The following is a 27,223-nucleotide window of genomic DNA, read 5'->3' as shown; positions in this document are numbered from 1 at the left end:
AGCACCACTTATTTAAGAGGCTGTCCTTTCTCCACTGTACATTCCTGCCTCCTTTATCAAAGATTAGGTGACCATATGTGCATGGGTTTATCTCTGGGCTTTCTATCCCGTTCCTTTGATCTGTCTTTCTGTTTTTGTGCCACTACCGTACTGTCTTGATTACTGTAGCTTTGTAGTATAATCTGAAGTCGGGGAGCCTGATTCCTCCAGTTCCGTTTTTCGTTCTCAAGATTGCTTTGGCTACTCGGGGTCTCTTGTGTTTCCATACAAATTGTGAAATTTTTTGTTCTAGTTCTGTGAAGAATGCCAGTGGTAGTTTGATAGGGATTGCATTGAATCTGTAGATTGCTTTGGGTAGTAGAGTCATTTTCACAATGTTGATTCTTGCAATCCAGGAACATGGTATATCTCTCCATCTACTTGTATCATCTTTAATTTCTTTCATCAGTGTCTTACAATTGTCTGCATACAGGTCTTTTGTCTCCTTAGGTAGGTTTATTCCTAGAAATTTTATTCTTTTTGTTGCAGTGGTAAATGGGAGTGTTTTCTTGATTTCACTTTCAGATTTTTCATCATTAGTGTATAGGAATGCAGGAGATTTCTGTGCATTAATTTTTTTTACAACTTATCTCATTATTGCATCTATTTGTCAAATACAAGTTCACAGTCTTATATTGCTGTAGACTCTTTCTACTATGTTTAATATCATAACTTCACTACCCTCAATTTTCTCCCCTTCTTTATTGATGTTACATGTTAAATAATATACTTTTTTTTTTCAACATCCTTATTGGGGTATAATTGCTTTACAGTGGTGTGTTACTTTCTGCTTTATAACAAAGTGAATCATTTATACATATACATATGTTCCCATATCTCTTCCCTCTTGCGTCTCTCCTCCTCCCACCCGCCCTATCCCACCCCTCCAGGCGGTCACAAAGCACCGAGCTGATATCCCTGTGCTATGTGGCTGTTTCCCACTAGCTATCTACCTTACGTTTGGTAGTATATATACGTCCATGCCTCTCTCTCGCTTTGTCACAGCTCACCCTTCCCCCTCCCCATATCCTCAAGTCCGTTCTCCAGTAGGTCTGTGTCTTTATTCCTGTCTTAACCCTAGGTTCTTCATGACATTTTTTTCCCTTAAATTCCATATATATGTGTTAGCATTCGTATTTGTCTTTCTCTTTCTGACTTCCTTCACTCTGTATGACAGACTCTAGGTCTATCCACCTCATTACAAATAGCTCAATTTCCTTTCTTTTTATGGCTGAGTCATATTCCATTGTATATATGTTCCACATCTTCTTTATCCATACATCCGATGATGGGCACTTAGGTTGTTTCCATCTCCGAACGATTGTAAATACAGCTGCAGTGAACATTTTGGTACATGACTCTTTCTGAATTATGGTTTTCTCAGGGTATATACCCAGTAGTGGGATTGCTGCGTCATACCTTAGTTCTATTTGCAGTTTTTTAAGGACCCTCCGTACTGTTCTCATACTGACTGTACCAATTCACATTCCCACCAGCAGTGCAGGAGTGCTTCCTTTTCTACACACCCTCTCCCACATTTATTGTTTCTAGATTTTTTGATGATGGCCATTCTGACTGGTGTGAGATGATATCTCATTGTAGTTTTGATTTGCATTTCTCTAATGATTAATGATGTTGAGCATTCTTTCATGTGTTTGTTGGCAGTCTGTATATCTTCTTTGGAGAAATGTCTATTTCGATTTTCTGCCCATTTTTGGATTGGGTTGTTTGTTCTTTTGTTAGTGAGCTGCATGAGCTGCTGATAAATTTTGGAAATTAATCCTTTGTCAGTTGCTTCATTTGCAAATATTTTCTCCCATTCTGAGGGTTGTCTTTTGGGCTTGTTTATAGTTCCCTTTGCTGTGCAAAAGCTTTGAAATTTCATTAGGTCCCATTTGTTTATCTTTTTTTTTTTTTCCATTTCTCTAGGAGATGGGTCAAAAAGGATCTTGCTGTGATTTATGTCGTAGAGTGTTCTGCCTATGTTTTCCTGTAAGGGTTTGATAGTTTCTGGCCTTACATTTACGTCTTTGATCCATTTTGAGCTCATTTTTGTGTATGGTGTTAGGGAGTGATCTAATCTCATACTTTCAAATGTACCTGTCCAGTTTTCCCAGCACCACTTACTGAAGAGGCTGTCCTTTGTCCACTGTACATTCCTGCCTCCTTTATCAAAGATTAGGTGACCATATGTGCGTGGGTTTATCTCTGGGCTTTCTATCCCGTTCCTTTGATCTGTCTTTCTGTTTTAGTGCCACTACCGTACTGTCTTGATTACTGTAGCTTTGTAGTATAATCTGAAGTCAGGGAGCCTGATTCCTCCAGCTCCGTTTTTCGTTCTCAAGATTGCTTTGGCTACTCGGGGTCTCTTGTGTTTCCATACAGATTGTGAAATTTTTTGTTCTAGTTCTGTGAAGAATGCCAGTGGTAGTTTGATAGGGATTGCATTGAATCTGTAGATTGCTTTGGGTAGTAGAGTCATTTTCACAATGTTGATTCTTGCAATCCAGGAACATGGTATATCTCTCCATCTACTTGTATCATCTTTAATTTCTTTCATCAGTGTCTTACAATTGTCTGCATACAGGTCTTTTGTCTCCTTAGGTAGGTTTATTCCTAGAAATTTTATTCTTTTTGTTGCAGTGGTAAATGGGAGTGTTTTCTTGATTTCACTTTCAGATTTTTCATCATTAGTGTATAGGAATGCAGGAGATTTCTGTGCATTATTTTTTTTTTACAACTTATCTCATTATTGCATCTATTTGTCAAATAGAAGTTCACAGTCTTATATTGCTGTAGACTCTTTCTACTATGTTTAATATCATATCTTCACTACCCTCAATTTTCTCCCCTTCTTTATTGATGTTACATGTTAAAAAACATACTTTATTTTTTTCAACATCTTTATTGGGGTATAATTGCTTTACAGTGGTGTGTTACTTTCTGCTTTATAACAAAGTGAATCGTCTATACATATACATATGTTCCCATATCTCTTCCCTCTTGCGTCTCTCTCCCTCCCACCCGCCCTATCCCACCCCTCCAGGCGGTCACAAAGCACCGAGCTGATATCCCTGTGCTATGGGGCTGCTTCCCACTAGCTATCTACCTTACGTTTGGTAGTGTATATACGTCCATGCCTCTCTCTCGCTTTGTCACAGCTCACCCTTCCCCCTCCCCATATCCTCAAGTCCGTTCTCCAGTAGGTCTGTGTCTTTATTCCTGTCTTACCCCTAGGTTCTTCATGACATATTTTTTTCTTAAATTCCATATATATGTGTTAGCATTCGGTATTTGTCTTTCTCTTTCTGACTTCCTTCACTCTGTATGACAGACTCTAGGTCTATCCACCTCATTACAAATAGCTCAATTTCCTTTCTTTTTATGGCTGAGTCATATTCCATTGTATATATGTACCACATCTTCTTTATCCATACATCCGATGATGGGCACTTAGGTTGTTTCCATCTCCGAACGATTGTAAATACAGCTGCAGTGAACATTTTGGTACATGACTCTTTCTGAATTATGGTTTTCTCAGGGTATATACCCAGTAGTGGGATTGCTGCGTCATACCTTAGTTCTATTTGCAGTTTTTTAAGGACCCTCCGTACTGTTCTCATACTGACTGTACCAATTCACATTCCCACCAGCAGTGCAGGAGTGCTTCCTTTTCTACACACCCTCTCCCACATTTATTGTTTCTAGATTTTTTGATGATGGCCATTCTGACTGGTGTGAGATGATATCTCATTGTAGTTTTGATTTGCATTTCTCTAATGATTAATGATGTTGAGCATTCTTTCATGTGTTTGTTGGCAGTCTGTATATCTTCTTTGGAGAAATGTCTATTTCGATTTTCTGCCCATTTTTGGATTGGGTTGTTTGTTCTTTTGTTAGTGAGCTGCATGAGCTGCTGATAAATTTTGGAAATTAATCCTTTGTCAGTTGCTTCATTTGCAAATATTTTCTCCCATTCTGAGGGTTGTCTTTTGGGCTTGTTTATAGTTCCCTTTGCTGTGCAAAAGCTTTGAAATTTCATTAGGTCCCATTTGTTTATCTTTTTTTTTTTTTCCATTTCTCTAGGAGATGGGTCAAAAAGGATCTTGCTGTGATTTATGTCGTAGAGTGTTCTGCCTATGTTTTCCTGTAAGGGTTTGATAGTTTCTGGCCTTACATTTACGTCTTTGATCCATTTTGAGCTCATTTTTGTGTATGGTGTTAGGGAGTGATCTAATCTCATACTTTCAAATGTACCTGTCCAGTTTTCCCAGCACCACTTATTTAAGAGGCTGTCCTTTGTCCACTGTACATTCCTGCCTCCTTTATCAAAGATTAGGTGACCATATGTGCATGGGTTTATCTCTGGGCTTTCTATCCCGTTCCTTTGATCTGTCTTTCTGTTTTTGTGCCACTACCGTACTGTCTTGATTACTGTAGCTTTGTAGTATAATCTGAAGTCGGGGAGCCTGATTCCTCCAGTTCCGTTTTTCGTTCTCAAGATTGCTTTGGCTACTCGGGGTCTCTTGTGTTTCCATACAAATTGTGAAATTTTTTGTTCTAGTTCTGTGAAGAATGCCAGTGGTAGTTTGATAGGGATTGCATTGAATCTGTAGATTGCTTTGGGTAGTAGAGTCATTTTCACAATGTTGATTCTTGCAATCCAGGAACATGGTATATCTCTCCATCTACTTGTATCATCTTTAATTTCTTTCATCAGTGTCTTACAATTGTCTGCATACAGGTCTTTTGTCTCCTTAGGTAGGTTTATTCCTAGAAATTTTATTCTTTTTGTTGCAGTGGTAAATGGGAGTGTTTTCTTGATTTCACTTTCAGATTTTTCATCATTAGTGTATAGGAATGCAGGAGATTTCTGTGCATTAATTTTTTTTACAACTTATCTCATTATTGCATCTATTTGTCAAATACAAGTTCACAGTCTTATATTGCTGTAGACTCTTTCTACTATGTTTAATATCATAACTTCACTACCCTCAATTTTCTCCCCTTCTTTATTGATGTTACATGTTAAATAATATACTTTTTTTTTTCAACATCCTTATTGGGGTATAATTGCTTTACAGTGGTGTGTTACTTTCTGCTTTATAACAAAGTGAATCATTTATACATATACATATGTTCCCATATCTCTTCCCTCTTGCGTCTCTCCTCCTCCCACCCGCCCTATCCCACCCCTCCAGGCGGTCACAAAGCACCGAGCTGATATCCCTGTGCTATGTGGCTGTTTCCCACTAGCTATCTACCTTACGTTTGGTAGTATATATACGTCCATGCCTCTCTCTCGCTTTGTCACAGCTCACCCTTCCCCCTCCCCATATCCTCAAGTCCGTTCTCCAGTAGGTCTGTGTCTTTATTCCTGTCTTAACCCTAGGTTCTTCATGACATTTTTTTCCCTTAAATTCCATATATATGTGTTAGCATTCGTATTTGTCTTTCTCTTTCTGACTTCCTTCACTCTGTATGACAGACTCTAGGTCTATCCACCTCATTACAAATAGCTCAATTTCCTTTCTTTTTATGGCTGAGTCATATTCCATTGTATATATGTTCCACATCTTCTTTATCCATACATCCGATGATGGGCACTTAGGTTGTTTCCATCTCCGAACGATTGTAAATACAGCTGCAGTGAACATTTTGGTACATGACTCTTTCTGAATTATGGTTTTCTCAGGGTATATACCCAGTAGTGGGATTGCTGCGTCATACCTTAGTTCTATTTGCAGTTTTTTAAGGACCCTCCGTACTGTTCTCATACTGACTGTACCAATTCACATTCCCACCAGCAGTGCAGGAGTGCTTCCTTTTCTACACACCCTCTCCCACATTTATTGTTTCTAGATTTTTTGATGATGGCCATTCTGACTGGTGTGAGATGATATCTCATTGTAGTTTTGATTTGCATTTCTCTAATGATTAATGATGTTGAGCATTCTTTCATGTGTTTGTTGGCAGTCTGTATATCTTCTTTGGAGAAATGTCTATTTCGATTTTCTGCCCATTTTTGGATTGGGTTGTTTGTTCTTTTGTTAGTGAGCTGCATGAGCTGCTAATAAATTTTGGAAATTAATCCTTTGTCAGTTGCTTCATTTGCAAATATTTTCTCCCATTCTGAGGGTTGTCTTTTGGGCTTGTTTATAGTTCCCTTTGCTGTGCAAAAGCTTTGAAATTTCATTAGGTCCCATTTGTTTATCTTTTTTTTTTTTTCCATTTCTCTAGGAGATGGGTCAAAAAGGATCTTGCTGTGATTTATGTCGTAGAGTGTTCTGCCTATGTTTTCCTGTAAGGGTTTGATAGTTTCTGGCCTTACATTTACGTCTTTGATCGATTTTGAGCTCATTTTTGTGTATGGTGTTAGGGAGTGATCTAATCTCATACTTTCAAATGTACCTGTCCAGTTTTCCCAGCACCACTTACTGAAGAGGCTGTCCTTTGTCCACTGTACATTCCTGCCTCCTTTATCAAAGATTAGGTGACCATATGTGCGTGGGTTTATCTCTGGGCTTTCTATCCCGTTCCTTTGATCTGTCTTTCTGTTTTAGTGCCACTACCGTACTGTCTTGATTACTGTAGCTTTGTAGTATAATCTGAAGTCAGGGAGCCTGATTCCTCCAGCTCCGTTTTTCGTTCTCAAGATTGCTTTGGCTACTCGGGGTCTCTTGTGTTTCCATACAGATTGTGAAATTTTTTGTTCTAGTTCTGTGAAGAATGCCAGTGGTAGTTTGATAGGGATTGCATTGAATCTGTAGATTGCTTTGGGTAGTAGAGTCATTTTCACAATGTTGATTCTTGCAATCCAGGAACATGGTATATCTCTCCATCTACTTGTATCATCTTTAATTTCTTTCATCAGTGTCTTACAATTGTCTGCATACAGGTCTTTTGTCTCCTTAGGTAGGTTTATTCCTAGAAATTTTATTCTTTTTGTTGCAGTGGTAAATGGGAGTGTTTTCTTGATTTCACTTTCAGATTTTTCATCATTAGTGTATAGGAATGCAGGAGATTTCTGTGCATTATTTTTTTTTTACAACTTATCTCATTATTGCATCATCTATTTGTCAAATACAAGTTCACAGTCTTATATTGCTGTAGACTCTTTCTACTATGTTTAATATCATAACTTCACTACCCTCAATTTTCTCCCCTTCTTTATTGATGTTACATGTTAAATAATATACTTTTTTTTTTCAACATCTTTATTGGGGTATAATTGCTTTACAGTGGTGTGTTACTTTCTGCTTTATAACAAAGTGAATCATTTATACATATACATATGTTCCCATATCTCTTCCCTCTTGCGTCTCTCCTCCTCCCACCCGCCCTATCCCACCCCTCCAGGCGGTCACAAAGCACCGAGCTGATATCCCTGTGCTATGTGGCTGTTTCCCACTAGCTATCTACCTTACGTTTGGTAGTATATATACGTCCATGCCTCTCTCTCGCTTTGTCACAGCTCACCCTTCCCCCTCCCCATATCCTCAAGTCCGTTCTCCAGTAGGTCTGTGTCTTTATTCCTGTCTTAACCCTAGGTTCTTCATGACATTTTTTTCCCTTAAATTCCATATATATGTGTTAGCATTCGTATTTGTCTTTCTCTTTCTGACTTCCTTCACTCTGTATGACAGACTCTAGGTCTATCCACCTCATTACAAATAGCTCAATTTCCTTTCTTTTTATGGCTGAGTCATATTCCATTGTATATATGTACCACATCTTCTTTATCCATACATCCGATGATGGGCACTTAGGTTGTTTCCATCTCCGAACGATTGTAAATACAGCTGCAGTGAACATTTTGGTACATGACTCTTTCTGAATTATGGTTTTCTCAGGGTATATACCCAGTAGTGGGATTGCTGCGTCATACCTTAGTTCTATTTGCAGTTTTTTAAGGACCCTCCGTACTGTTCTCATACTGACTGTACCAATTCACATTCCCACCAGCAGTGCAGGAGTGCTTCCTTTTCTACACACCCTCTCCCACATTTATTGTTTCTAGATTTTTTGATGATGGCCATTCTGACTGGTGTGAGATGATATCTCATTGTAGTTTTGATTTGCATTTCTCTAATGATTAATGATGTTGAGCATTCTTTCATGTGTTTGTTGGCAGTCTGTATATCTTCTTTGGAGAAATGTCTATTTCGATTTTCTGCCCATTTTTGGATTGGGTTGTTTGTTCTTTTGTTAGTGAGCTGCATGAGCTGCTGATAAATTTTGGAAATTAATCCTTTGTCAGTTGCTTCATTTGCAAATATTTTCTCCCATTCTGAGGGTTGTCTTTTGGGCTTGTTTATAGTTCCCTTTGCTGTGCAAAAGCTTTGAAATTTCATTAGGTCCCATTTGTTTATCTTTTTTTTTTTTTCCATTTCTCTAGGAGATGGGTCAAAAAGGATCTTGCTGTGATTTATGTCGTAGAGTGTTCTGCCTATGTTTTCCTGTAAGGGTTTGATAGTTTCTGGCCTTACATTTACGTCTTTGATCCATTTTGAGCTCATTTTTGTGTATGGTGTTAGGGAGTGATCTAATCTCATACTTTCAAATGTACCTGTCCAGTTTTCCCAGCACCACTTACTGAAGAGGCTGTCCTTTGTCCACTGTACATTCCTGCCTCCTTTATCAAAGATTAGGTGACCATATGTGCGTGGGTTTATCTCTGGGCTTTCTATCCCGTTCCTTTGATCTGTCTTTCTGTTTTAGTGCCACTACCGTACTGTCTTGATTACTGTAGCTTTGTAGTATAATCTGAAGTCAGGGAGCCTGATTCCTCCAGCTCCGTTTTTCGTTCTCAAGATTGCTTTGGCTACTCGGGGTCTCTTGTGTTTCCATACAGATTGTGAAATTTTTTGTTCTAGTTCTGTGAAGAATGCCAGTGGTAGTTTGATAGGGATTGCATTGAATCTGTAGATTGCTTTGGGTAGTAGAGTCATTTTCACAATGTTGATTCTTGCAATCCAGGAACATGGTATATCTCTCCATCTACTTGTATCATCTTTAATTTCTTTCATCAGTGTCTTACAATTGTCTGCATACAGGTCTTTTGTCTCCTTAGGTAGGTTTATTCCTAGAAATTTTATTCTTTTTGTTGCAGTGGTAAATGGGAGTGTTTTCTTGATTTCACTTTCAGATTTTTCATCATTAGTGTATAGGAATGCAGGAGATTTCTGTGCATTATTTTTTTTTTACAACTTATCTCATTATTGCATCTATTTGTCAAATAGAAGTTCACAGTCTTATATTGCTGTAGACTCTTTCTACTATGTTTAATATCATATCTTCACTACCCTCAATTTTCTCCCCTTCTTTATTGATGTTACATGTTAAAAAACATACTTTATTTTTTTCAACATCTTTATTGGGGTATAATTGCTTTACAGTGGTGTGTTACTTTCTGCTTTATAACAAAGTGAATCGTCTATACATATACATATGTTCCCATATCTCTTCCCTCTTGCATCTCTCTCCCTCCCACCCGCCCTATCCCACCCCTCCAGGCGGTCACAAAGCACCAAGCTGATATCCCTGTGCTATGGGGCTGCTTCCCACTAGCTATCTACCTTACGTTTGGTAGTGTATATACGTCCATGCCTCTCTCTCGCTTTGTCACAGCTCACCCTTCCCCCTCCCCATATCCTCAAGTCCGTTCTCCAGTAGGTCTGTGTCTTTATTCCTGTCTTACCCCTAGGTTCTTCATGACATTTTTTTTTCTTAAATTCCATATATATGTGTTAGCATTCGGTATTTGTCTTTCTCTTTCTGACTTCCTTCACTCTGTATGACAGACTCTAGGTCTATCCACCTCATTACAAATAGCTCAATTTCCTTTCTTTTTATGGCTGAGTCATATTCCATTGTATATATGTACCACATCTTCTTTATCCATACATCCGATGATGGGCACTTAGGTTGTTTCCATGTCCGGACGATTGTAAATACACCTGCAGTGAACATTTTGATACATGACTCTTTTTGAATTATGGTTTTCTCAGCGGATATGCCTGGTAGTGGGATTGCTGCGTCACACCGTAGTTCTATTTGCGGTTTTTTTAAAGATCCTCCGTACTGTTCTCATAGTGGCTGTACCAATTCACATTCCCACCAGCAGTGCAGGAGTGCTTCCTTTTCTACACACCCTCTCCCACATTTATTGTTTCTAGATTTTTTGATGATGGCCATTCTGACTGGTGTGAGATGATATCTCATTGTAGTTTTGATTTGCATTTCTCTAATGATTAATGATGTTGAGCATTCTTTCGTGTGTTTGTTGGCAGTCTGTATATCTTCTTTGGAGAAATGTCTATTTCGATCTTCTGCCCATTTTTGGATTGGGTTGTTTGTTCTTTTGTTAGTGAGCTGCATGAGCTGCTGATAAATTTTGGAAATTAATCCTTTGTCAGTTGCTTCATTTGCAAATATTTTCTCCCATTCTGAGGGTTGTCTTTTGGGCTTGTTTATAGTTCCCTTTGCTGTGCAAAAGCTTTGAAATTTCATTAGGTCCCATTTGTTTATCTTTTTTTTTTTTTCCATTTCTCTAGGAGATGGGTCAAAAAGGATCTTGCTGTGATTTATGTCGTAGAGTGTTCTGCCTATGTTTTCCTGTAAGTGTTTGATAGTTTCTGGCCTTACATTTACGTCTTTGATCCATTTTGAGCTCATTTTTGTGTATGGTGTTAGGGAGTGATCTAATCTCATACTTTCAAATGTACCTGTCCAGTTTTCCCAGCACCACTTACTGAAGAGGCTGTCCTTTGTCCACTGTACATTCCTGCCTCCTTTATCAAAGATTAGGTGACCATATGTGCATGGGTTTATCTCTGGGCTTTCTATCCCGTTCCTTTGATCTGTCTTTCTGTTTTTGTGCCACTACCGTACTGTCTTGATTACTGTAGCTTTGTAGTATAATCTGAAGTCAGGGAGCCTGATTCCTCCAGCTCCGTTTTTCGTTCTCAAGATTGCTTTGGCTACTCGGGGTCTCTTGTGTTTCCATACAGATTGTGAAATTTTTTGTTCTAGTTCTGTGAAGAATGCCAGTGGTAGTTTGATAGGGATTGCATTGAATCTGTAGATTGCTTTGGGTAGTAGAGTCATTTTCACAATGTTGATTCTTGCAATCCAGGAACATGGTATATCTCTCCATCTACTTGTATCATCTTTAATTTCTTTCATCAGTGTCTTACAATTGTCTGCATACAGGTCTTTTGTCTCCTTAGGTAGGTTTATTCCTAGAAATTTTATTCTTTTTGTTGCAGTGGTAAATGGGAGTGTTTTCTTGATTTCACTTTCAGATTTTTCATCATTAGTGTATAGGAATGCAGGAGATTTCTGTGCATTATTTTTTTTTTACAACTTATCTCATTATTGCATCTATTTGTCAAATAGAAGTTCACAGTCTTATATTGCTGTAGACTCTTTCTACTATGTTTAATATCATATCTTCACTACCCTCAATTTTCTCCCCTTCTTTATTGATGTTACATGTTAAAAAACATACTTTATTTTTTTCAACATCTTTATTGGGGTATAATTGCTTTACAGTGGTGTGTTACTTTCTGCTTTATAACAAAGTGAATCGTCTATACATATACATATGTTCCCATATCTCTTCCCTCTTGCATCTCTCTCCCTCCCACCCGCCCTATCCCACCCCTCCAGGCGGTCACAAAGCACCGAGCTGATATCCCTGTGCTATGGGGCTGCTTCCCACTAGCTATCTACCTTACGTTTGGTAGTGTATATACGTCCATGCCTCTCTCTCGCTTTGTCACAGCTCACCCTTCCCCCTCCCCATATCCTCAAGTCCGTTCTCCAGTAGGTCTGTGTCTTTATTCCTGTCTTACCCCTAGGTTCTTCATGACATTTTTTTTTCTTAAATTCCATATATATGTGTTAGCATTCGGTATTTGTCTTTCTCTTTCTGACTTCCTTCACTCTGTATGACAGACTCTAGGTCTATCCACCTCATTACAAATAGCTCAATTTCCTTTCTTTTTATGGCTGAGTCATATTCCATTGTATATATGTACCACATCTTCTTTATCCATACATCCGATGATGGGCACTTAGGTTGTTTCCATGTCCGGACGATTGTAAATACACCTGCAGTGAACATTTTGATACATGACTCTTTTTGAATTATGGTTTTCTCAGGGGATATGCCTGGTAGTGGGATTGCTGCGTCACACCGTAGTTCTATTTGCGGTTTTTTTAAAGATCCTCCGTACTGTTCTCATAGTGGCTGTACCAATTCACATTCCCACCAGCAGTGCAGGAGTGCTTCCTTTTCTACACACCCTCTCCCACATTTATTGTTTCTAGATTTTTTGATGATGGCCATTCTGACTGGTGTGAGATGATATCTCATTGTAGTTTTGATTTGCATTTCTCTAATGATTAATGATGTTGAGCATTCTTTCGTGTGTTTGTTGGCAGTCTGTATATCTTCTTTGGAGAAATGTCTATTTCGATCTTCTGCCCATTTTTGGATTGGGTTGTTTGTTCTTTTGTTAGTGAGCTGCATGAGCTGCTGATAAATTTTGGAAATTAATCCTTTGTCAGTTGCTTCATTTGCAAATATTTTCTCCCATTCTGAGGGTTGTCTTTTGGGCTTGTTTATAGTTCCCTTTGCTGTGCAAAAGCTTTGAAATTTCATTAGGTCCCATTTGTTTATCTTTTTTTTTTTTTCCATTTCTCTAGGAGATGGGTCAAAAAGGATCTTGCTGTGATTTATGTCGTAGAGTGTTCTGCCTATGTTTTCCTGTAAGTGTTTGATAGTTTCTGGCCTTACATTTACGTCTTTGATCCATTTTGAGCTCATTTTTGTGTATGGTGTTAGGGAGTGATCTAATCTCATACTTTCAAATGTACCTGTCCAGTTTTCCCAGCACCACTTACTGAAGAGGCTGTCCTTTGTCCACTGTACATTCCTGCCTCCTTTATCAAAGATTAGGTGACCATATGTGCATGGGTTTATCTCTGGGCTTTCTATCCCGTTCCTTTGATCTGTCTTTCTGTTTTTGTGCCACTACCGTACTGTCTTGATTACTGTAGCTTTGTAGTATAATCTGAAGTCGGGGAGCCTGATTCCTCCAGTTCCGTTTTTCGTTCTCAAGATTGCTTTGGCTACTCGGGGTCTCTTGTGTTTCCATACAGATTGTGAAATTTTTTGTTCTAGTTCTGTGAAGAATGCCAGTGGTAGTTGGATAGGGATTGCATTGAATCTGTAGATTGCTTTGGGTAGTAGAGTCATTTTCACAATGTTGATTCTTGCAATCCAGGAACATGGTATATCTCTCCATCTACTTGTATCATCTTTAATTTCTTTCATCAGTGTCTTACAATCGTCTGCATACAGGTCTTTTGTCTCCTTAGGTAGGTTTATTCCTAGAAATTTTATTCTTTTTGTTGCAGTGGTAAATGGGAGTGTTTTCTTGATTTCACTTTCAGATTTTTCATCATTAGTGTATAGGAATGCAGGAGATTTCTGTGCATTAATTTTTTTTACAAGTTATCTCATTATTGCATCTATTTGTCAAATACAAGTTCACAGTCTTATATTGCTGTAGACTCTTTCTACTATGTTTAATATCATAACTTCACTACCCTCAATTTTCTCCCCTTCTTTATTGATGTTACATGTTAAATAATATACTTTTTTTTTTCAACATCTTTATTGGGGTATAATTGCTTTACAGTGGTGTGTTACTTTCTGCTTTATAACAAAGTGAATCATTTATACATATACATATGTTCCCATATCTCTTCCCTCTTGCGTCTCTCCTCCTCCCACCCGCCCTATCCCACCCCTCCAGGCGGTCACAAAGCACCGAGCTGATATCCCTGTGCTATGTGGCTGTTTCCCACTAGCTATCTACCTTACGTTTGGTAGTATATATACGTCCATGCCTCTCTCTCGCTTTGTCACAGCTCACCCTTCCCCCTCCCCATATCCTCAAGTCCGTTCTCCAGTAGGTCTGTGTCTTTATTCCTGTCTTAACCCTAGGTTCTTCATGACATTTTTTTCCCTTAAATTCCATATATATGTGTTAGCATTCGTATTTGTCTTTCTCTTTCTGACTTCCTTCACTCTGTATGACAGACTCTAGGTCTATCCACCTCATTACAAATAGCTCAATTTCCTTTCTTTTTATGGCTGAGTCATATTCCATTGTATATATGTACCACATCTTCTTTATCCATACATCCGATGATGGGCACTTAGGTTGTTTCCATCTCCGAACGATTGTAAATACAGCTGCAGTGAACATTTTGGTACATGACTCTTTCTGAATTATGGTTTTCTCAGGGTATATACCCAGTAGTGGGATTGCTGCGTCATACCTTAGTTCTATTTGCAGTTTTTTAAGGACCCTCCGTACTGTTCTCATACTGACTGTACCAATTCACATTCCCACCAGCAGTGCAGGAGTGCTTCCTTTTCTACACACCCTCTCCCACATTTATTGTTTCTAGATTTTTTGATGATGGCCATTCTGACTGGTGTGAGATGATATCTCATTGTAGTTTTGATTTGCATTTCTCTAATGATTAATGATGTTGAGCATTCTTTCATGTGTTTGTTGGCAGTCTGTATATCTTCTTTGGAGAAATGTCTATTTCGATTTTCTGCCCATTTTTGGATTGGGTTGTTTGTTCTTTTGTTAGTGAGCTGCATGAGCTGCTGATAAATTTTGGAAATTAATCCTTTGTCAGTTGCTTCATTTGCAAATATTTTCTCCCATTCTGAGGGTTGTCTTTTGGGCTTGTTTATAGTTCCCTTTGCTGTGCAAAAGCTTTGAAATTTCATTAGGTCCCATTTGTTTATCTTTGTTTTTTTTTCCATTTCTCTAGGAGATGGGTCAAAAAGGATCTTGCTGTGATTTATGTCGTAGAGTGTTCTGCCTATGTTTTCCTGTAAGGGTTTGATAGTTTCTGGCCTTACATTTACGTCTTTGATCCATTTTGAGCTCATTTTTGTGTATGGTGTTAGGGAGTGATCTAATCTCATACTTTCAAATGTACCTGTCCAGTTTTCCCAGCACCACTTACTGAAGAGGCTGTCCTTTGTCCACTGTACATTCCTGCCTCCTTTATCAAAGATTAGGTGACCATATGTGCGTGGGTTTATCTCTGGGCTTTCTATCCCGTTCCTTTGATCTGTCTTTCTGTTTTAGTGCCACTACCGTACTGTCTTGATTACTGTAGCTTTGTAGTATAATCTGAAGTCAGGGAGCCTGATTCCTCCAGCTCCGTTTTTCGTTCTCAAGATTGCTTTGGCTACTCGGGGTCTCTTGTGTTTCCATACAGATTGTGAAATTTTTTGTTCTAGTTCTGTGAAGAATGCCAGTGGTAGTTTGATAGGGATTGCATTGAATCTGTAGATTGCTTTGGGTAGTAGAGTCATTTTCACAATGTTGATTCTTGCAATCCAGGAACATGGTATATCTCTCCATCTACTTGTATCATCTTTAATTTCTTTCATCAGTGTCTTACAATTGTCTGCATACAGGTCTTTTGTCTCCTTAGGTAGGTTTATTCCTAGAAATTTTATTCTTTTTGTTGCAGTGGTAAATGGGAGTGTTTTCTTGATTTCACTTTCAGATTTTTCATCATTAGTGTATAGGAATGCAGGAGATTTCTGTGCATTATTTTTTTTTTACAACTTATCTCATTATTGCATCTATTTGTCAAATAGAAGTTCACAGTCTTATATTGCTGTAGACTCTTTCTACTATGTTTAATATCATATCTTCACTACCCTCAATTTTCTCCCCTTCTTTATTGATGTTACATGTTAAAAAACATACTTTATTTTTTTCAACATCTTTATTGGGGTATAATTGCTTTACAGTGGTGTGTTACTTTCTGCTTTATAACAAAGTGAATCGTCTATACATATACATATGTTCCCATATCTCTTCCCTCTTGCGTCTCTCTCCCTCCCACCCGCCCTATCCCACCCCTCCAGGCGGTCACAAAGCACCAAGCTGATATCCCTGTGCTATGGGGCTGCTTCCCACTAGCTATCTACCTTACGTTTGGTAGTGTATATACGTCCATGCCTCTCTCTCGCTTTGTCACAGCTCACCCTTCCCCCTCCCCATATCCTCAAGTCCGTTCTCCAGTAGGTCTGTGTCTTTATTCCTGTCTTACCCCTAGGTTCTTCATGACATTTTTTTTTCTTAAATTCCATATATATGTGTTAGCATTCGGTATTTGTCTTTCTCTTTCTGACTTCCTTCACTCTGTATGACAGACTCTAGGTCTATCCACCTCATTACAAATAGCTCAATTTCCTTTCTTTTTATGGCTGAGTCATATTCCATTGTATATATGTACCACATCTTCTTTATCCATACATCCGATGATGGGCACTTAGGTTGTTTCCATCTCCGAACGATTGTAAATACAGCTGCAGTGAACATTTTGGTACATGACTCTTTCTGAATTATGGTTTTCTCAGGGTATATACCCAGTAGTGGGATTGCTGCGTCATACCTTAGTTCTATTTGCAGTTTTTTAAGGACCCTCCGTACTGTTCTCATAGTGGCTGTACCAATTCACATTCCCACCAGCAGTGCAGGAGTGCTTCCTTTTCTACACACCCTCTCCCACATTTATTGTTTCTAGATTTTTTGATGATGGCCATTCTGACTGGTGTGAGATGATATCTCATTGTAGTTTTGATTTGCATTTCTCTAATGATTAATGATGTTGAGCATTCTTTCATGTGTTTGTTGGCAGTCTGTATATCTGCTTTGGAGAAATGTCTATTTCGATCTTCTGCCCATTTTTGGATTGGGTTGTTTGTTCTTTTGTTAGTGAGCTGCATGAGGTGCTTATAAATTTTGGAAATTAATCCTTTGTCAGTTGCTTCATTTGCAAATATTTTCTCCCATTCTGAGGGTTGTCTTTTGGTCTTGTTTATAGTTCCCTTTGCTGTGCAAAAGCTTTGAAATTTTATTAGGTCCCATTTGTTTATCTTTTTTTTTTTTTCCATTTCTCTAGGAGATGGGTCAAAAAGGATCTTGCTGTGATTTATGTCGTAGAGTGTTCTGCCTATGTTTTCCTGTAAGGGTTTGATAGTTCCTGGCCTTACATTTAGGTCTTTAATCCATTTTGGGCTCATTTTTGTGTATGGTGTTAGGGAGTGATCTAATCTCATACTTTCAAATGTACCTGTCCAGTTTTCCCAGCACCACTTACTGAAGAGGCTGTCCTTTGTCCACTGTACATTCCTGCCTCCTTTATCAAAGATTAGGTGACCATATGTGCGTGGGTTTATCTCTGGGCTTTCTATCCCGTTCCTTTGATCTGTCTTTCTGTTTTTGTGCCACTACCATACTGTCTTGATTACTGTAGCTTTGTAGTATAGTCTGAAGTCAGGGAGCCTGATTCCTCCAGCTCCGTTTTTCGTTCTCAAGATTGCTTTGGCTACTCGGGGTCTCTTGTGTTTCCATACAAATTGTGAAATTTTTTGTTCTAGTTCTGTGAAGAATGCCAGTGGTAGTTTGATAGGGATTGCATGGAATCTGTAGATTGCTTTGGGTAGTAGAGTCATTTTCACAATGTTGATTCTTGCAATCCAGGAACATGGTATATCTCTCCATCTACTTGTATCATCTTTAATTTCTTTCATCAGTGTCTTACAATTGTCTGCATACAGGTCTTTTGTCTCCTTAGGTAGGTTTATTCCTAGAAATTTTATTCTTTTTGTTGCAGTGGTAAATGGGAGTGTTTTCTTGATTTCACTTTCAGATTTTTCATCATTAGTGTATAGGAATGCAAGACATTTCTGTGCATTAATTTTGTATCCTGCAACTTTTCCAAATTCATTGATTAGCTCTAGTCGTTTTCTGGTAGCATCTTTAGGATTCTCTATGTATAGTATCATGTCATCTGCAAACAGTGACAGCTTCACTTTTTCTTTTCCGATTTGGATTCCTTTTATTTCCTTTTCTTCTCTGATTGCTGTGGTGAAAACTTCCAAATCTATGTTGAATAAGAGTGGTGAGAGTGGGCAACCTTGTGTTGTTCTCGATCTTAGTGGAAATTCTTCAAGTTTTTCACCATTGAGGATGATGTTGGCTGTTGGTTTGTCATATATGGCGTTTATTATGTTGCGGAAAGTTCCCTCTATGCCTAGTTTCTGCTTGATCTTTATCTTAAATGGGTGTTGAATTTTGTCAAAAGCTTTCTCTGCATCTATTGAGATGATCATATGGTTTTTCTCCTTCAATTTGTTAATATGGTGTATCCCATTGATTGATTTGTGTATATTGAAGAATCTTTGCAGTTCTGGAATAAACCCCACTTGATCATGGTGTATGATCCATTTAATGTGCTGTTGGATTCTGATTGCTAGTATTTTGTTGAGGATTTTTGCATCTATGTTCATCAGTGATATTGGCCTGTAGTTTTCTTTCTTTGTGATATCCTTGTCTGATTTTTGTATCAAGGTGATGGTGGCCTCGTAGAATCAATTTGGAGTGTTCCTCCCTCTGCTATATTTTCGAAGAGTTTGAGAAGCATAGGTGTTAGCTCTTCTCTAAATGTTTGATAGAATTTGCCTGTGAAGCCATCTGGTCCTGGGCTTTTGTTTGTTGGAAGATTTTTAATCACAGTCAATTTCAGTGCTTGTGATTGGTCTATTCATATTTTCTGTTTCTTCCTGGTTCAGTCTTGGCAGGTTGTGCATTTCTAAGAATTTGTCTATTTCTTCCAGGTTGTCCATTTTACTGGCATAGAGTTGCTTGTAGTAATCTCTCATTATCTTTTGTATTTCGGCAGTGTCAGTTGTTACTTCTCCTTTTTCATTTCTAATTCTTTTGATTTGAGTCTTCTCCCTTTTTCTCTTGATGAGTCTGGGTAATGGTTTATCTATTTTGTTTATCTTCTCAAAGAACCAGCTTTTAGTTTCATTGATCTTTGCTATTGTTTCCTTCATTTCTTTTTCATTTATTTCTGATCTGATTTTTATGATTTCTTTCCTTCTGCTAACTTTCGGGTTTTTTTGTTCTTCTTTCTGTAATTGCTTTAGGTGCAAGGTTAGGTTGTTTATTCGAGATGTTTCCTGTTTCTTAAGGTGGGCTTGTATTGCTATATACTTCACTCTTAGAACTGCTTTTGCTGCATCCCATAGGTTTTGGGTTTTCGTGTCTCCATTGTCATTTGTTTGTAGGTATTTTTTTATTTCCTCTTTCATTTCTTCAGTGATCACTTCTTTATTAAGTAGTGTATTGTTTTGCCTCCATGTGTTTGTATTTTTTACAGATCTTTTCCTGTAATTGATATCTCGTCTCATGGCATTGTGGTCGGAAAAGATACTTGATACAATTTCAATTTTCTTAAAATTACCAAGGCTTGATTTGTGACCCAAGATATGATCTCTCCTGGAGAATGTTCCATGAGCACTTGAGAAAAATGTGTATTCTGTTGTTTTTGGATGGAGTGTCCTATAAATATCAATTAAATCCATCTTGTTCAATGTATCGTTTAAAGCTTGTGTTTCCTTATTTATTTTCATTTTGGATGATCTGTCCATTGGTGAAAGTGGGGTGTTAAAGTCCCCTAGTATGAACGTGTTACTGTCAGTTTCCCCTTTTATAGCTGTTAGTATTTGCCTTATGTATTGAGGTGCTCCTATGTTGGGTGCATAAATATTTACAGTTTTTATATTTTCTTTTTGGATCGATCCCTTGATTATTATCTAGTGTCCTTCTTTGTCTCTTCTAATAGTCTTTATTTTAAAGTCTATTTTGTCTGATATGAGAATTGCTACTCCAGCTTTCTTTTGGTTTCCATTTGCATGAAATATCTTTTTCCATCCCCTTACTTTCAGTCTGTATGTGTCTCTAGGTCTGAAGTGGGTCTCTTGTAGACAGCATATATATGGGTGTTGTTTTTGTATCCATTCAGCCAATCTGTGTCTTTTGGTGGGAGCATTTAGTCCATTTACATTTAAGATAATTATCTATATGTATGTTCCTATTCCCATTTTCTAAATTGTTTTGGGTTCGTTACTGTAGGTCTTTTCCTTCTCTTGTGTTTCTTGCCTAGAGAAGTTCCTGTAGCATTTGTTGTAAAGCTGGTTTGGTGGTGCTGAACTCTCTCAACTTTTGCTTGCCTGTAAAGGTTTTAATTTCTCCATCAAATCTGAATGAGATCCTTGCTGGGTAGAGTAATCTTGGTTGCAGGTTTTTCTCCTTCATCACTTTCAGTATGTCCTGCCACTCCCTTCTGGCTTGCAGGGTTTCTGCTGAGAGATCAGCTGTTAACCTTATGGGGATTCCCTTGTGTGTTATTTGTTGTTTTTCCCTTGCTGCTTTTAATATGTTTTCTTCGTATTTAATTTTTGACAGTTTGATTAATATGTGTCTTGGCATGTTTCTCCTTGGATTTATCCTGTATGGGACTCTCTGTGCTTCCTGGACTTGATTAACTATTTCCTTTCCCATATTAGGGAAGTTTTCAACTATAATCTCTTCAAATATTTTCTCAGTCCCTTTTTCTCTTCTTCTTCTGGAACCCCTATAATTCGAATGTTGGTGCGTTTAATGTTGTCCCAGAGGTCTCTGAGACTGTCCTCAGTTCTTTTCATTCTTTTTTCTTTATTCTGCTCTGCAGTAGTTATTTCCACTATTTTATCTTCCAGGTCACTTACCCGTTCTTCTGCCTCAGTTATTCTGCTATTGATCCCATTTAGAGTATTTTTCATTTCATTTATTGTGTTGTTCATCATTGTTTCATCTTTAGTTCTTCTGGGTCCTTGTTAAATGTTTCTTGCATTTTGTCTATTCTATTTCCAAGATTTTGAATGATCTTTACTATCATTATTCTGAATTCTTTTTCAGGTAGACTGACTATTTCCTCTGCATTTGTTAGGTCTGGTGGGTTATCTTGCTCCTTCATCTGCGGTGTGTTTTTCTGTCTTCTCATTTTGCTTATTTTACTGTGTTTGGGGTCTCCTTTTTGCAGGCTGCAGGTTCGTAGTTCCTGTTGTTTTTGGTGTCTGTCCCCAGTGGCTAAGGTTGGTTCAGTGGGTTGTGTAGGCTTCCTGGTGGAGCGGACTAGTGCCTGTGTTCTGGTGGATGAGGCTGGATTTTGTCTCTCTGGTGGGCAGGTCCACATCTGGTGGTGTGTTTTGGGGTCTCTGTAGACTTATTATGATTTTAGGCAGCCTCTCTGCTAATGGGTGGGGTTGTGTTGCTGTTTTGCTAGTTGTTTGGCATAGGGTGTCCAGCACTGTAGCTTGCTGGTCGTTGAGTGAAGCTGGGTGCTGGTGTTGAAATGGAGATCTCTGGGAGATTTTCGCCGTTTGATATCATGTGGAGCTGGGAGGTCTCTTGTGGACCAGTGTCCTGAAGTTGGCTCTCCCACCTCAGAGGCACAGCACTGACTCCTGGCTACAGCACCAAGAGCCTTTCGTCCACACGGCTCAGAATAAAAGGAAGAAAAAGTAGAGAGAAAGAATTAGTAGAAGAAGAAAGGAAGGAAGGAAGGAAGAAAAGGAAGGAAGGGAGAAAAAGAAGAAAAGAAGGAAAGAAAGGAGGGAGAGAGGGATGGTGGGAGGAAGGAAGGAAGGAAGGAAGGAGGGAAGGAAGGAAAAAAGAAAAAGAAGCTAAAGTAAAATAAAATAAAGTAAAATATATTAAAGTTATTAAATTAAAAAATAATTATTAAGAAAAAAATTTTAAAAAAAACAACAGACGGATAGAACCTTAGGACAAATGGTGGAAGCAAAGCTATACAGACAAAAGCTCATATAGAAGCATACACATACACACTCACAAAAAGCGGAAAAGGGGAAAAAATCATAAATCTTGCTCTCAAAGTCCACCTCCTCAATTTGGGATGATTCGTTGTCTATTCGTGTCAGATGCAGGGTATATCAAGTTGATTGAGGAGCTTTAATCCGCTGCTTCTGAGGCTGCTGGGAGAGATTTCCCTTTCTCTTTGTTCTCACAGCTCCCAGGGGCTCAGCTTTGGATTTGGCCCCGCCTCTGCGTGTAGGTCACCTGAGGGCATCTGTTCTTCGCCCAGACAGGACGGGGTTAAAGGAGCTGGTGCTTCGGGGGCTCTGGCCCACTCAGGCCGGGGGTAGGGAGGGGCACGGAGTGTGGGGCGAGCCTGAGGCGGCAGAGACCAGCATGACCGTTGCACCAGCCTGAGGCCCCCCTGCGTTCTCCCGGGGAAGTTGTCCCTGGATCCCGGGAACCTGGCAGTGGCGGGATGCACAGGCTCCCCGGAAGAGTGGTGTGGATAGTGACCTGTGCTCGCACACAGGCCCCTTGGTGGCGGCAGCAGCAGCCTTAGCGTCTCCCGCCCGTCTCTGGGGTCCGCGCTTTTAGCCGCGGCTCGCGCCTGTCTCCGGAGTTCCTTTAAGCAGCGCTCTCAATCCCCTCTCCTCACGCACCAGGAAACAAAGAAGGAAGAAAAAGTCTCTTGCCTCTTCGGCAGGTCCAGACTTTTCCCCGGACTCCCTCCCGGCTAGCCGTGGTGCACTAACCCCTTCAGGCTGTGTTCACGCCGCCAACCCCAGTCCTCTCCCTGCGCTCGGACCAAAGCCCTAGCCTCAGCTCACAGCCCCGCCCGCCCCAGCGGGTGAGCAGACAAGCCTCTCGGGCTGGTGAGTGCCGGTCGGCACCAATCTTCTGTGCGGGAATCTCCCCGCTTTGCCCTCCGCACCCCTGTTGCTGTGCTCTCCTCTGCGGCTCCGAAGCTCCCCCCCTCCGCCACCCGCGAAGGGGCTTCCTAGTGTATGGAAACCTTTCCTCCTTCACAGCTCCCTCCCACTGGTGCAGGTCCTGTCCCTATTCTTTTGTCTCTGTTTTTTCTTTTGCCCTACCCAGGTACGTGGGGAGTTTCTTGCCTGTTGGGAGGTCTGAGGTCTTCTGCCAGCGTTCAGTAGGTGTTTTGTAGGAGTTGTTCCACGTGTAGATGTATTTCTGGTGTATCTGTGGGGAGGAAGGTGATCTCCGTGTCTTACTCTTCCGCCATCTTCCCCTCGTGCCCCCACTGATATTTCTTACTACAGTATTACTATGCAGGTTGCCAAATGGTGATTTCTTTCCTAATAAAATCATTTCTTTATTAGTTGTCATTCTACTGTAAAGAAAACCTTTCCCTCTCCCCACTCATTTATGTCAGTGTGAATTTAAGGATTATTGTTTATGTAATGGTTACTGTCATTATGTTGATGCTCATATTGTCCCTGATTTGATCAAGAGGAGCCCCTTTAAGCTGACTTCTGTATCCTTTTAGTATGTCCTGTTAACTGAAACAAACTCGGTTTGCTCACAATGCACAGCAAAGCCAGTCTCCTGAAACCAGGTTGTGGTGAGGGAAAGTAGTTTATTCCAGGGCACCAGACAAGGAGAACGGGCTGCTCATGCCCAAAAGACCCAGGCTCCCTGATGGGTTTTAGGGAAGGGTTTTTAAAGGCAAGGTAAGGGAGAGGGTCACAGGGTGTGTGATCAGCTCGTGCACAGTTCTGATTGGTGCATGGTGAAGTAACAAGGTGAGGTCACAGGGGTCAGCATCCTCAATCTTCAGGTTCCAGCCGGTCTGGGGGCTACATGCTCGTGGTCAGCTTTTCTTATCTGGTGTGGGGGGTCTGGTTTCTATAAAACAGCTTAGGAATGTGTGTCAGACTTACCTTTACCATTGAAGCAGAACTGGGAGTCCTTGTGACTGACTTATTAAGTTATGGCTACTCTCATCTGCCTGCCCTGTCTTTGTTTCTGCATTCTTTATTCCTCAGTCATTAGCTGCTGGGGCCTGCTCTTTGCTTCTCATGGAGGGCCTAGGAAGTCACAGCTTATTTCCATAGCCTCTTTTTCCAATCAGCAATAAGCAGGGAACACCAAGAGGTCTGTCACCGAGAAGGCCCCTACGTGGGTTTCACTCACTTTCACTCATCATTCTTATTATATCTTACTTCCTAGCAAAACAAGATTTTCCAGGGTTATCTTGTATTTCCTGTGCTCTAGACAAGTCACATTGATTCCTCTGGTTTCATTTCCACACCACAGGGTTCATTCTAGATTTCTCCTTTTCCATATTTGCAATGCCATTCTTCAACCCTGAGAAATCTGCCTTCCATTATTTTCAATATGTTTGTTTATTAAAACAACCCCTCCGTGTGGAATGATCTCACTTCACCCATAGCATCCCCTCCCCTCTCCCACCTTGCCCGGATGCCTATCTTGCTCAGTCCTAGAATAACTATGCAGCCATTAAAAGAGATGACAGAAAAGACATTTGCCATGTAATAAAAGAAAAAGCCACAAAACAACCACTGTAGGATGCAATTTTTTAAAAAGCAAATACATGTATGTTGAAAAATACTGGAAGAATATATGTAAAAATTTTAGTAGTGATTGTCTGAGTCTACATATATGTTCTTCAGCGTTTTTAAGAGTTTTCTATATTGACAGTTTTATTTCTGTAATTATAAAAGAGGAGAAGTAAGTGTCATTTTAAAGCTGGAGGAGCTGACGTTATGGAGGAATAGCAGGTGGACTGATAGTGAGCGCAGAGTCAGATGTCCGCTGCTCATTGCCGCACAGGGACATTACGGTGTGCGCTGAACTATTGCAGATGCCCTGCTCTGCCATGACGACGAGCTGGAAGGACGCCGGATTGCCTTCATTCTTTACCTGGTTCCTCCCTGGGACAGGAGCTTGGGGGGCACCCTGGACCTGTACAACGTTGACGGTAAGACAAAGGCGTGCTCTTCAACACCAGCAGCCACTTCCGGGTCCTTAGGCGCTCTGTCTGTGCGCCTCGGGAGATGGAAGCTCTTCATTACAGTGGCGACTGCAGGGGGATAATTGCCAGCCCTGACAGCCACCTCTCCTGAGTTGTGCCTGAAATAATCATTACTCCAGAGATAAGTTAGAGCCGAGTTAAGATGAGGAATAGTCAGACCCTGCTTCTGAATGCTGGCCGTGGGAGGGTAGAGAACATGTGCAGCCACCCGTGGCTATGAATCTGCCAGGACCAGTGCCTCTGATAGGAGGTCAGGGTCTTTTTTATTTTTTTAATGACTGACACCAGAGCTCGACTCCAGAAGACGTTCAGAACCTTTTCCAGCCTTCATCAGTAATAGAGGATGGTGGAGTAAGAACAGATATCACCTAGCAGAACTATATAAAACAGATGGAACGGGTGGCATATGGGGATCTGGAGGGGACATTTAGCTACCCTTAGAAATTGGCAAATTGTCAAGGTGAAACGAGGCGGCCGGGAAGTGGTTAATGACGATGAAGCACATTTACAGATGTGTTCTCGCCCCACGCAGAACACTTTCAGCCGAAGCAGATTGTCAAGTCTCTTATCCCTTCGTGGAACACACTGGTTTTCTTTGAAGTGTCTCCAGTATCCTTTCACCAGGTAAAGACTGTGAACCACAAATACATAGAGGGCCAAAGAGCATGCTTTTCAGTCGCCCGTTCTCTAAATGTGACGGCTTCCGGTTGGACTGTCCGGCCAGGTTGTTTTCACACCTAGTGTGAAGGGTCCTGAAATTAGTGAGCCTTGGCTGGTAATCTTCCCTGCTGGTCTTTGCATTGATGTGCTACTGGTCTTGTCCTTTCAGGTTTCTGAAGTCCTGTCTGAAGAAAAGTCGCGTTTGTCCATCAGCGGCTGGTTTCATGGTCCTTTACTGACCAGGCCTCCCACCTACTTTGAACCTCTCATACCTCGGAGCCCTCACGTCCCACAAGATGTAAGGATAAATTCCTGTTGCTGGGATTCTTGTCTTAGAAAAGCTGTGGCGTATCATTTGCTTTTCTGGTTTTAAAAGTGGCTCATCCTGCTAACAGAACTAGGCTTTGAGCTTGCCTTTCCACCCTTCTTAGATACACTTTTGATAGTGTCTGTCTAAGGCAGAGCTTTCCAGAACTTTATTTAATAAGGAGAAAATTATAAAGTGAAGATTTGCATATATTTTACTAGTGTAAAATGATTCAGAACAAAAGCAGTAGGAATTATTAACTCACCCTTTGCATCTGCTGCTGCTTTGTAGCATGAAATTTTGTATGATTGGATCAACCCTACTTATCTCGACATGGAGTACCAAGTTCAAATTCAAGAAGAATTTGAAGAAAGCTCTGAAATTCTCCTAAAAGAGTTCCTTAAGGTAGGCCAGCAAATCCTGTCCGATATACCACATTTGGCGTGCAGCCTTGCTTCCTGGGTGGGTGAAGAGGCATCACTAAGAGCTTTTGTTGCTTTTTGTTTTGTTCCTGGTTAGCATGTTTACATCATCCTCTTCTTCAAATTAAGTATAGAAATGATGATAATAGCTAACACTGGTATCAGTCGTATGTTAGTGGGTCGAGTCCCTTGGGTATTCCCCAGTTCTCTAGAATCTTAATCACGCACACTTTTTTTAAAAATTATTTTATTTATTTATTTTTGGCTGCACTGGGTCTTCACTGCTGTATGGGGGCTTTGTCTAGTTGCAGTGAGTGGGGACTACTCTTTGTTGCGGTGCATGGGCATCTTATTGCGGTGGCTTCTCTTGTTGCGGAGCACGGGCTCTAGACACGCAGGCTGTAGAGCACAGGCTCAGTAGTTGTGGTGCACGGGCTTAGTTGCTCCGCGGCATGTGGGATCTTCCTGGACCAGGGCTCGACCGTGTCCCATGCATTGGCAGGTGGATTCTTAACCACTGCGCCACCAGGGAAGTCCCACACATACACTTCTATATTGGGGATGAGTGGTGTGTAGTTCCCATCCTAGTCATTTGATGACTATGGTACTTACCAATTACTTTTAAATAACAGAAAGATTGCTGATTAACAAATTAGTAACAAATGTTTTGAGAATGATGAGGTAGCACATTATAGTGGAGAGAGAACCAGGTTAGAAGTTAGAAGACTTTATTTTTTTTTAATTTATTTTTGGCTGCGTTGGGTCTTCATTGCCGTGCGTGGGCTTTTCTCTAGTTGCAGAGAGCGAGGGCCACTCTTCCCTGCAGTACGTGGGCCTCTCACCATGGTGGCCTCTCTTGTCGCGGAGCACGGGCTCTAGGGGCATGGGCTCAGTAGTTGTAGCTCGTGGGCTCTAGAGTGCAGACTCAGTAGCTGTGGCGCACACGGGCTCAGTTGCTCAGTGGCATGTGGGATCTTCCCGGACCAGGGATTGAACCCGAGTCCCC

The 27,223-nt window shown here is 40.3% G+C and overlaps 1 protein-coding gene across 1 annotated transcript in view; it reads left to right on the top strand.

The window, feature by feature from the left end:
* Positions 1-27,223, top strand: part of OGFOD1 (2-oxoglutarate and iron dependent oxygenase domain containing 1) — a 56,229-nt gene that overhangs the window by 24,671 nt on the left and 4,335 nt on the right. The window contains exons 5-8 of the mRNA XM_030848073.2: positions 24,658-24,774; positions 25,361-25,452; positions 25,658-25,786; positions 26,087-26,200. Coding sequence (XP_030703933.1) covers positions 24,658-24,774; positions 25,361-25,452; positions 25,658-25,786; positions 26,087-26,200 — 452 coding nt within the window. The remainder of the gene's footprint in view (positions 1-24,657; positions 24,775-25,360; positions 25,453-25,657; positions 25,787-26,086; positions 26,201-27,223) is intronic.

This window comes from Globicephala melas, chromosome 19, assembly GCF_963455315.2.
Source record: "Globicephala melas chromosome 19, mGloMel1.2, whole genome shotgun sequence".
Taxonomy (NCBI): domain Eukaryota; kingdom Metazoa; phylum Chordata; class Mammalia; order Artiodactyla; family Delphinidae; genus Globicephala; species Globicephala melas.
The sequence above is the reverse complement of the archived record's forward strand: the minus strand, read 5'-3'. Positions and strand labels throughout refer to the sequence as shown.